This window comes from Cervus elaphus, chromosome 7 (genome assembly GCF_910594005.1).
Source record: "Cervus elaphus chromosome 7, mCerEla1.1, whole genome shotgun sequence".
NCBI lineage: Eukaryota > Metazoa > Chordata > Mammalia > Artiodactyla > Cervidae > Cervus > Cervus elaphus.
This window is the reverse complement of record NC_057821.1, coordinates 32,892,413-32,904,653: the sequence shown is the minus strand read 5'-3', so window position 1 is coordinate 32,904,653 and position 12,241 is coordinate 32,892,413. Positions and strand designations below refer to the sequence as shown.

General features: G+C 39.6%; 1 protein-coding gene across 7 annotated transcripts in view; it reads right to left on the bottom strand.

Annotated features, from left to right (window-relative positions):
• The window catches only part of LOC122697524 (cytidine monophosphate-N-acetylneuraminic acid hydroxylase), a 92,148-nt gene that overhangs the window by 33,420 nt on the left and 46,487 nt on the right, over positions 1-12,241 (bottom strand). For 6 of the 7 annotated variants that reach the window (XM_043908364.1, XM_043908365.1, XM_043908359.1 and 3 more), the window contains 3 exons: positions 10,538-10,632; positions 10,091-10,294; positions 6,250-6,341 (listed from right to left, as the gene is read on the bottom strand). In XM_043908364.1, coding sequence (XP_043764299.1) covers positions 6,250-6,341; positions 10,091-10,294; positions 10,538-10,545 — 304 coding nt within the window. In that variant the 5' untranslated portion in view covers positions 10,546-10,632. Of the gene's footprint in view, positions 1-6,249; positions 6,342-9,698; positions 9,737-10,090; positions 10,295-10,537; positions 10,633-12,241 lie in introns of those variants that run through there. The other variant, XM_043908366.1, reaches the window with a different exon arrangement.

The window sequence follows — 12,241 nt, the reverse complement described above, 5'->3', positions numbered from 1 at the left end:
CTAGTTAGAGGGTCATTCTAAAAATTGGGTCATTCTAAAAATTGGACTGTAATGCAATACATATTAAAGAATGGATGAATGAATAATGGCCTCATTCATTCATTTAGGACCTCAAGTAAAGAGGACGAGGTTAACCGTATTTTTTAGTTCATGACACATTATATTCAGTCCAAGCAAAGCTACTTACTTACTTATTTATTTACTTATTCCCTTTATCTGTTTCCCATTGTTATTTCTCTCTCCTCTCCTACAGGATTATCATTTGAATGCTCGTGCAAAGTATGCATTATATTTTATGTGTACATTTTACTTCATATAAATGGTACTGGGTCTCCAGTCTGTTTCTTACTCTTTTTCACTCTATACTCTGTTTTTAAGATTCTTTCATGTTGCCACGTGTACATCTAGTCCACTTCCTCTAACTGTAGTTAGTATTCTGTGGTTTACCACACTTTACTGATTTACCCTCCTTATGGTGGACCCACAGACTCCACCACAACAAGATTTCTCTGGTGCATACACAGAAGAGAGACTGATGGATCACGGTGTATGGTCCATAAACCTCCTATGACTAGTCACAGTTGGATTATTTTCTAGCCTAGCTGCACCAGCCACACCTCCACCACATGCATGAAGATTTTTATATCTTTATATCTCTGACAACATCTGGCAGTTCCTTGGTTTATTTTTATCAACAAAAAAAAAAACCCTACAGTAACATCTCATTGCTTTGGTTAGCAGTTTTCCGATAATTAACGAATTTAAGCATATTTTCATATGCTTATTGACCTTTGGGGATTCTTTTGTAAAATGCTAGTTGATATCCGTTCTTCATTTTTGTATTGAGCTTCCTATCCTTTCTTGTCAATTTGCTTTACTCAAGGGAATGGCAACCCACTCCAGTATTCTTGCCTGGGAAATCCTCTGGACAGAGGAGCCTGGAAGGTTACAGTCCATGGGGTCACAAAGAATTGGACAGGACTGAGTGACTAACCACTTTCTTTTTCTTCTTATATGTTAGATCATATTCCCCTGTTGGTTATAAATATTGAAAAATAATCACCCAAACTATTATATGTCTTTGTCTGTGTCCTCCGTTCAGCAGAAATCTTTGGTACTGATGAATTCATATTTACCAGGGTTTTGTGTGTGTGCGTAGGCAGGGGGTTGCCTTTTGAGCTGTGCTTTTGAAATGTTGTTTGTCAGGAAGTCACCAACCTCTAGGTCACAAAGATATTCTACACTTCTTCTGTTACTTTTACAGTCTTACCTTTCTCATTTAGGTTATTAGTCCCTGTGGAGCCCATCTTTACGTTAAGGTGCACAAAATGTTAAATATGGGTAAATACATTAATTGGGTGTATGTGTGAAAGTCGCTCAGTCATGTCCGACTCTTTGCAACCCCATGGACTGTAGCCCATTAGGCTCCTCTGTCCATGGGATTCTCCAGGCAATATGCTAGAATGGGTTGCCATTTCCTTCTCCAGGGGATTTTCCTGACCCAGGGATCAAACCCGGGTCTCCCACATTGCAGGTAGACTCTTTACTGAGCCACCAGGGAAGCTCCCCCCAAAATACATTGATTAGTCAAACCCTTTTGCCAGTAATGCAACTATCTTACAAAAACAATTCCAAGAACAAAGAAGTTCTTAAGCATAAAGATCACAGTTTTGGTTTTGAAGGCAAAAAAAAAAAAAAAAAATCTGTGAACAGTATAAATGTCAACAGCAGAGAACTGGCTAAATAAATTAATATTTAATGTAGGCATACTTACAATCATATATATAGAGAATCTGACATATTATGGCTAATGTAATATTAACAAGACAAAAACAGTATACAAAAATAATATATAGAGTAATTATAATTAGTTATAAAAGTATGCCTAAAAAGATGACTGAAGATGGGACTAGACTGAAAATCAACAAAGAAACAGAAGATTTGAACAACACTATAAACCAACCAGATCCAAATACAGAATACACATTCTTCTCAGGTACATGTGAAATATCTCCACAAACCAGTACAAACCATATGTTAGACCATAAAACAAATGCCAATAAATTTAAAAGTTTCAAGTCATGTAAAGTATGTTCCCTGACCACAATGAAATGAAATTAGATACCAATAAGAGAAGAAAGTTGGAAAATTCAGAAATATGTAGAAAGAAACAATATACTTCTAAATACAAATGGTTTGAAGAAGAAAATCACAAGAGAAGTTAGAAAATACTTTGAGACAAATAAAAATGAAAATATAACATGCTGAAACTTATGGAATGCAGCTAAAACAGTGCAGTGCATAGAATGAAATTTACACCAGTACACATCTGTAATTAAAAAGAAGATCTCAAGTAAAAAACCTAACCTTCCATCTCACGAAATTAGAAAAAGAGACATAAACTAAACCCCAAACAAACAGGTTGGATGCATGAGACAAGTGCTCAGGGCTGGTGCATCCCATAGGGATGGGATGAGGAGGGAGGCGGGAGTGGGGATTGGGATGGGGAACACATGTAAATCCGTGGCTGATTCATGTCAATGTATAGCAAAAACCACCACAATATTGTAAAGTAATTAGCCTCCAACTAATAAAAATAAATGAAAAAAAAAAAAAAAACCACACACACAAAAAAACAAAACAAACAAAAGAAAGGAAATATTTAAAAGTTAGAGCTAAAATAAACAGAATTGATACTAGAAAAATAAGAAAAAATGAAAACAGGAATATGTTCTTTGAAAAGATTAACAAAATTTTCAAACCTTCAGCTAGACTAATAAAAGAGAGAAAGGGCTCAAATTACTAAAATCAAGGATGAAAAAGGGGATGTTACTATCAACTTTATGGAATAAAAAAGAATACAAAGAAATATTATGATTATTATACATCAACAAATTGATAACCCAGATGAAATGAGAAATTCCTAGGAAGAATCAAATTAACAAAACTGACGAGAAGAAATAGAATACCTGAGAAGACCCAAAACAAATAACGGATTTAATTAGTAAACAAAAACCTTCACAAACATTAGTCTAAGCCTAGATAGCTTCACTGGTGAATCTGACCTAACGACTAAAGAAGAACCAACACCAATACTTTCATAAACTGTTCCAATAAATAGAAGAGGAGGGAATACTTCCCAACTTACTTTATGAGGGCAATCTTATTACCCTGATCCCAGGATCAGACAAAGATATCACACAAAAGGAAAACTACAGACCAATATTCCTGACAAATTTTGTTGTTGTTGTTGTTTAGCTGCTCCGTCATGTCTGACTCTTTGTGACCCCATGGACTGCAGCCCGCCAGGCTCTTCTTTCTTGCCTAGGAAAGAATACCGGAGCAGGTTGCCATTTCCTACTCCAGGGGATCTTCCTGACCCAGGGATCAAACACGTGTCTCCTGCATTGGCAGGCAGATTATTTACCATTGAGTCATCTGGGTGGGAATCCTTACAAACATAGACATAAAAATCCTTAACCAAATATTAACAAATACAATTTAGCAATGTAAAAAAGAATTGTAGCCATGACCAAGTGGGGTTTATGCCAGCTTGGTTCAATACAGAAAAAGCCACAGAGGCATAAAATAGATTAGTGATTGCCAGGGGCTGAAGGAAGAGGGGAATGGGAGTGACTGCTAATAGTTATAAGGTTTCTTTTGGGGATGGTGAGAATGTTCTGGAATTAGAGAGTGGTGGTAAGGGCACAATATATGAAAATATTAAAAACCATTGAGCTGCACACTCTAAAAGGGTGAATTTTATAGTACATGAATTATATCTCAATTAAAAGGAGAAGGAGAAGGCTGGGGAGAGAGAGGAAGGGGAACTCGGTGACAACTGGAAGAAAAGATGCCTAAACAGAGGTTGTCTTGAGGCCATGGGAGTATAGGTGAGCATCTTCTTCCTTCTACTTTCCTGACTTCTACCTTTTTAATGATGATCATATCCCATGAAAGAGAAGGATGGCTTGGTCTCATGTGAACTGAGATTATTCAATTCTATGATTTATAAATAATAATTTTTTGTGGTAGGGAATCACTACAGCATTGGTAGCACTGAACTGAAAAGTGGACTCGGTTAAAATTTTCCACTCTCTCCGCATTTCCTCACTGGGGCAAAAGCTGAAAACTTCAGCGCGTCTTGTTACCACCTGCCCTCCACTGGCCTGCTGTCACCTCTGGCCAGAAACCCTCTACATCAGTTTCCACCTTCAATCTATTTTCCATTTGATCAACTTTCTGCTGAGTGGGAAATCCCTTCCTCTTGCTCCAAAGGTCCAAATCACAGGGGAGATGTGTGGATTATTTAAGACGTACATAAAAAAAAAGTCTTCTTTTTTATTGGAGTATAATTATACTCCAATAAACTTTACAATAAGACTTTCCAATAAGACTTTCCAATGTCATTCTAGTTTCTGCTGTACAATGAAGTAAGTCAGCTAGAGATATATATGTATCTGTTGCTATATATATACATCTCCCCTCCCTCCTTCCCACCCCACCTCCAATCCACCCTTCTAGGTCATCGCAGAGCACCAAGCTGAGCTCCCTGTGCTAAAGAGCAGCTTCCCACTAGCTGTCTATTCCAAAAGACTTCGAAGTTTTGTAAAAGCCCTTAAGCAGCTATAAATTTCTGGGTTACATACTCATTAAGCTGATAATCTATTGTCCTCTAACTTACACAGTTTAATAATTTCAAACCTTTGCTTCTTACCTGTTTTCTGCCAAATAAATTTAACAGTATTTGTATAGTGCGTGTTACTAGCTCCTGTTAACAAGCAGTCTGCAGGTTTCCTAAGCTAGCTCAACAGACATGGAGTGGGGCTTACTGACAAAAGAAGCTAGTGGTTCCAGGTATCCTTTTGAGCGACGGGGGAGGATGTACTTGCCGTCAAAGGAATTAGCAACTTTCCCCAGAATAACCTGCTGTCACATCTCTTTGGGGGTGAACAGGAAAGGATATGCATCTCAGTGACAACTCTGCTCTGGGAACTGGGAGAATGCCTTGGCAGGCCACACCCTTCTTTAAAAAATGATTAGGTGTTGGTCTCACCAAGACATCTGGACAACAGTGGCCCTAGTATCCTATCCCATGTACAATAATTCGAGCCTGAAAAAGATGTAGAGCTGGTGTAAACACAGTTTCCAGTCTGGAGGTCCAGGCAGGAAGCCCTCCATTTAGCTCCCTTAACAGATAACCAGTGTTAAGACTGCCCTCATCCACACTGCTTATGCATATACATTTCTCATAATTGTGTCATACTATATGTAACATTTATAATCTGCCTTTTTTCTTTATCTATCAAAAATCTCTAATTATTTTAATTCCTTCAATAGTATCACTTTTAAGACACAGTGGAATTATTTTTAAAGTTTCGATTATTTTCAATTTTTCTCTTTAGATAGTATTGCTATGAATGAACATTCTCATACTTATATCTTTTGAAATATCAAGGATTATCAAGATCTTAGGACATAGCCTTGGATGTGGAATTGCCAGGTCAAAGGGATGCATATTTTTCAGTGTGTTAGGAAACTCACTGGAGAGTTTTAAGCAGGGGAATGACATGAATTAATTTTGATTTTTAAAATATCAGCCTTGTATACCTGAAGGGCTTCCCTGGTGGCTCAGATAGTAAAGAATCCACCTGCAATGCAGAAGACCTGGGTTCGATCTCTGAGCTGGGAGGATCCTCTGGAGAAGGGCATGGCAACCCACTCCAGTATTCTTGTATGGAGAATTCCATGGACAGAGGAGCCTGGCAGGCTACAGTCCACGGGGTCACAAAGAGTCAGACACGTTTGAGCAACTTGAAACTAACACAACACTGTAAATCAACTATACTCCAATACAAAATAAATATTAAATTAAAAATATATATCAATCTGGGTGCTATAAGCAGAATGAACTGCAGGAAGCAAGCACAGAAGCAGGGAGTCCAGTCATGCAGACAAAGGATGACTTTTTCTTAATCCATCTTTGTTTCTGTTAATACCCAGGACCACGGTTTACACCTGACATGATCTCATCAAAGACTTACTGAACAAATGAGTGAATGAACCAAGGCACCTTCTGAAGAAATTCTGTTTAGAATTTTCAGTGTTAATTATTTTTAAAAGACTTAATGTCCACAGGTTAAAGTCAGACCGTAACCAAAGCTCCAAGTGAAATTGGAAACAAGTTGACAAGAAGGTCCCCAATAATAGTGACAGCAGAAAACGTTGATCAATATGGAAGCCATTTACCTAGTTCATCTTGACAGAAGCTGCCAGGAGGGTTGATATACTTCATGGTGCTCACATCCAACTTCCAGTTGTGTTTTGTACATCTAACGGACCTGGATGAAAAATTGTCCTTAGGTTTAGGAAATGGTGTAAATAAAAATTAATCTTATTGGGCTTACATGCATTATAAACAACTATAGCTGGTTGAACACAAAATTCATGAGAGGAAAACTATTAATAGCTAAGGCTCAAATATCCAAGGAAATATAGACTAATCATCAGTAGGTAATTGTAAAAGTGAAGATAGGGCTTCCCTGGTGGTTCAGTGGTAAAGAATCTGTGTGCCAATGCAGGAGACACAGGTTCGATCCCTGATCTGGGAAGATCCCACATGCTGAGGAGCAGCTAAGCCTGTGGGCCACACTATTGAACCTGTGCTCCAGAGCCCAGGAGTCGCAACTACTGACCCCATGTGTAGCAACGGCCAAAGTCCACGCACTCTAGAGTCCATGTTCCACAACAAGAGAAGCCACCACAATGAGAAGCCTGCACAACGAGAGAGCAGCCCCCACCCCCTGCAACTAGAGAAGGCCTGCTCAGCAACCAAGGCCCAGCATTAAAAAAATGGTAACAAATAAATTATTAAAAAATTGCTTAAAAAGCAGTGAAGATAAATGGCACATCATGAAATAATACATGTTAGAGATCAACAGAGCCATCAGAATAAAGTCAGCTTTAGGGATAGCTCTCACAAAAAAGCTAAGCTGGTTAAGATCCAACTGAGGCCAACATGAGGAAAGAATATAGTGATAAAGACAAATCTATGATTTATGATCATTCTACAAACCTTGGTCCCTATTATAGTGTACTGAATCTAAGTTCAACTCGAATTTGTATTTTTTGAGATGAAACGACTTCCTTATGGTTTAAGATTTCAGAGCATGGTTGCCAAAATACAGGATGCCCAGTTAAATATGAATTTCAGATAAATAACAATTCAAAAATATGTCTCACACAATATTTTACATACACTGGAAATTCATCATTTATCTGCAATGTAATTGAGTGTTCTGCATTTTTATTTGCTAATTCTGGTAGCCCTGTTTCAGAATGACAACTAGATTGTAGCAAAGTAGGAGGCTTAGTGATTTCTTTTCCATTTCTTATCAAACCGTGAAGGGTGTTATGGTGGTAGAAAATGAGGTTTAAACGTTCCATTTCCTCTCCACCTTGGTGGTGTTTCTAGTGAAGTTTTTGTAGCAGTTAAAGATTAAAAAAAAAGAAAACCACAAATGTCTCAAACCAGAAACATCAGATTTCTTAAACTAACAATGTCTATTTTAACTTCTATATCAGCAAATGACATGACTTTTCCCAAGCTTCATTATATTAAGAATTTTTCATGCCCTTTTCTAGTAACGAAGCAAAAAAAATGTACTCCACACTTCAACATAAAGAAGATTATTCTTAACGTCTACTCTCTCATCAATGAGTAGCCAACAACCTTTCAAAATTTGAGGACATTCCAAATGCATCTATTCGGCCTGCAGGTCAATAAATGGGAAGCATGGCAGGGTCTTGACTGTTCATGGGCAGCAGGCAGACAGGAGGAAAGTGACAGCTTCATGCCCCAAGACATTGTGAAAAGCTGTTAAATTTGCAAAATGACAATCACAGCTTATGGGAGTTGCTGATCTTGGTTATGTGTGAAGAAAAAAAATGGCTGAGGTAGGGAGGGTAAAGAGGTAGCTCATTACTCTCAAGTGTCTCCTTGTAGAGAGATTCCTCAGGTGGACTGCTGCATAGACCACCCGAAGAGAAGCAATCAAATTTGGAGCAATGGATGCGGGAGTACAGGGTGAGTTACTGTGAAGCCTGACAACAGAATAACGTGAAACTAGGATCAATCACTCCAAAGGCTTTGCATGAAGGAGAGAAAGGCCAGTCTGGGGCAAAGCAATCACTCTGTTAGGATAATCAAGCCAGATTCAAGAACAAGCTGAATTCCTATAAATAATCTCATTCCCAAGCTATACCAGAAGCTTATGACAGAGTAATAATCATAAAAGTAACTGACATTTATCGAGCGCCTATCATATGACAGATGTTGTTTTTAAGTGTTTTATGTATTTGAAATCACTTTATCCTCTGAGCAGCCAGAGAGAATAGGTACTCTCATTTTCACTTTACAGAGGAGAGGACTGAGGTCCAGAAAGTCTAAGAAACTTGTCCATGTTCATGGGGCTATTAAGTCCTGGGGCCAGGCTTCTGACCAGGACAGATTGCGAGGAAAGTTCATGCTGCTAATCACAAAGCTACACTTCCTCCAATGGCTGGCTATGTGAGCTCCACTGAGGAGAGAGGTGAGAGCCCATTGAGGAGAGAGGAAAAGCCGAGTCCCCAGACTGCAACAGTCAGAAGACCTCAAGGTCCCAGAGTGCCCACAGAAACTCACTAGTGACAGAACGAGCCATGGCTGAGGTTTCCTGGATTAAATCCACTGAGAAGATGGAGGGGACTCGAGGCAGGGCTGTCAGCAGACAACCATGAGGGTCTCCGAGAGTAGAGTTGCTGCTCAAAGTGAATCCCATACGATACTTGGGACCTATCTATGCTAAAAATATATTCATTGTTTACCTGAAATGTAGATTTAACTGGATGCCTTCTGTTTGCCTAATCTAGCAATCCCATCAGAGCAGCCAAGCAGGAGACAGGTGTCAACACTGTTTCGGTCCTGAAACTAAGAATGCAGTGAAGCAAATCTGTATGCATGTGTAAGAATATTCTAGACTTGGGTAACGGTCATCTATACAATTCTAGCAGGGAGTTCTTAGACAATTACCCAGCTCCACTGAATCCACCTGCACTAAATTGCCCACAGATGACCTGAGAAATCAAATCAACAACAGTAGAAGACAAGTCTGATGTGGGAGTGGCTAAAAAGCACCCAGGTCAAGTGAGGCTGAAAAGAAGCTTGGAAAAGTGGGGTCAGCCACTCATTGATTGCCAATGCTGAGCATCAGGCTGACAGAGCATCCCCTCTCCCCTACCTTCCCTGTCTCTGCCAGAGTGTGCTGCTATATCTTTGGCTGTCACTGAAAACAAAACAAAACAAAAAAATCCACAGCAATCCTGCCCTGGTATTGTCCCTGAACTGGGGAGGGAGGTCATCTATATGTAGTCTTAATCAAGGGATGGGGGAAGAGGGTACCAGCACCAGTTTTCCAAGAAATGATCAGAAGCACCTCTGTTCAGAGCAGGTACAGTTGGGGTTCTACCATGTGGGGTTTTTAATCACTGCAAGGTGGCAAGGGAAAGTCTATCTGCTCCCCAGCAGAGTTTGGACAAGAGCCTGCCCGACTCATACTTCTGGGGGAGCAGGAAAGGAAACCCCAAAGAGGCTTGAGTCTTGGAAAATAAAAGCTATCACGCACACCCAACCTCTCACTCACATACACAGACCCACGTACCTTAGAAATGTCACTGTTTATCAAGCTAGGAATCCATTTTCAATTAGAGTTCTTGAGAGAGAACGGGAAATTAAATAAAGGTCAGAATGTTTTGAGATCAGAGAGATACCCTAAACGTGCACAAGTAAGTTACAAATTTGCTAGGAGAAATAATTTGTCAGTTGTTTCCTTTGATTTCCCAATAAGCACACTTCTGGCCAAATCTAATTTTAAGGGTCACCAGAGAAATGGAGACAGAAATGGCAACCCACTCCAGTATTCTTGCCTGGAGAATCCCAGGGACGGAGGAACCTGGTGGGCTGCCGTCTATGGGGTCGCACAGAGTCAGACACGACTGAGGCGACTTAGCAGCAGCAGCAGCACCAGAGAAAAAGCAAAATGACTCATGGTACCTTCCATCTAAATCCTCGATATCTTTTATGAACAGGCCTCCTTGGTGCTTGCACATATTCTTGCACGCTCGAAGGTGGCTCTTACTCTTATACAAGATGTAATCTTTGCCAGTGCTCTTATTTCGAACAAAATTGATTCCTTCCTTGAGATTGGCAACTTCAGTGGGGGACAGACACAAGAGGAGCTCAGCTGTTTGTTCGATGCTGTAAAAAGGCAAACATTTTGAGAGGAAATAGAGATATTGTTAGGTTTTAAGAGAGAACCATTTGGCAATGGCGGTCAAAACCTCTTTTTTTTTTATTAAGATATTATTTAAAGGCCATCCTTCCAAGTATCTGGGCTGAGTGGCACCTGATGGTGAACTTTCTCCCCTCCTTTAAATGCCCATCCTACTTGTAGAGGGTTTATCCCCGCCTTCCCAGGAAAGTAATGCTTCCCTCACTTGCCTGCCCATAGTCTGTCGTCGCCTCTCCCTGGGTATTTCAGAAGAATGGCAGTCCCTTCAGCGTCTGTGGCTCATTCACTCCCCCAAGGCAGAAGTCTGTGTGGAGAAAGAGGATGTACAGTCAGCTCAGTATTTCCGTTGGTGATGTCTCCTCGTTAAACATGTTTGTTTCAGAAGCCGAATTCTATATTTAGTGTCAATAACTGCTCTTCACCTTCAAACTTTCACATCAGGACCTCCTCTCTTTTCCCACTGAGAGTCACTCTACAGATTCAAAAGTAACTCAATCACTGCTCCTTGGTTAACCTTTCCAAGCCCTCCCGCCCCCCCCCCCCCCCCCCCCCCTCCCAGGTCAAATCTAACATTTCTTTCTTTTTTACTTTCCAGAAAACATTGAAATTTATTCTCTTTCTTTTACAGCATATCCATCATCTCATATAGATACAAAATTAAAGATGTGATGAGAACTCTTAGGACTTACTCAACAACTTTCATATATAATATACAGTAGTGTTAGTTATGGGGCTTCCCAGGTGGCGCTAGTGGTAAAGAACCCGACTGCCAGTGCAGGAGACATAAGAGACACAGGTTGGATCCCTGGGTCGGGAAGATCCCCCGGAGGAGGGCATGGCAACCCACCCCAGTATTCTTGCCTGGAGAATCCCCATGGATGGAAGAGCCTGATGGGCTATAGTCCATAGGGTCACAAAGAGTCAGACGTGACTGAAGTGACTTAGCACGCACGCATGCAGTATTAGTTATGTTTATCCAATTGTACATTACATTCCCAGAACTTACTTATCTTACAGTTGGAAGTTTGTACCTTTTGCTAACTTTCATCCAGTTCCCCCTCCCTCCACACCCTGCCTCTGATAACCACAAATCTGATCTTTTTTCTATGAGTTTGTTTTTAAAGTATAATTGACCTCCAACAATTATGTTAGTTCCTGGTACACAATATACGGATTGATGTTTCCATACGTTTTAAATGATCACTATGGTAAGCCTAGCACTGTAAGTCTAGCACTTCTTAACGTGTTATTTACTACTCTGTAGAACCTTATATCCTAGTACCTGCGTACCACCCTACTTACTTGTACATGGATGCTTTTAAAAACACTCTCTGTACTTTTCTCTCCCCCCTCATTAGCAGACTGCCTATCTTTAAGAGCTAGCTACAGATTGAACCAACTGCACCTAATTTGAGTCATTTATAAAAAGCTTCAGCAGAAAATGAAGCATTTGATCTTTCATATTTTTTCAGGGAAACTACAAGTGTTCCATTTCTCAAACTCCAGTCTTTAAACAAACTCTCTTTATGATGCAACTCTGAATCATAGTGGAATATAATCTTTGTGAAGGGGGACTTCAAAATAACTTTTAGCATATCCATGGTATGAAATCCGGATGCATGTTTAATTCTATATTTCACTCCAAACCCAAAGTGGTCAAAATTCTTCTCATATCTTAAATTAAAATTGATTTGATTTTCATGTACATTTTTGGCACTTTCGTTTCTGGAAGCAAAATCTGCAGATTTCTTAAAGAGGAAATTAAATAATACTATAAAAATATCATAACAGGAAATAACAGAGAAGTTACTTCTAATTTTCAGCTAATAAGGCAGAATTCTAACTGAGAATGATCCATTTCTTCAAAACTGATTCTCATTGTCACTTTTGTCCCAAATTCCTGGTAATTCTGT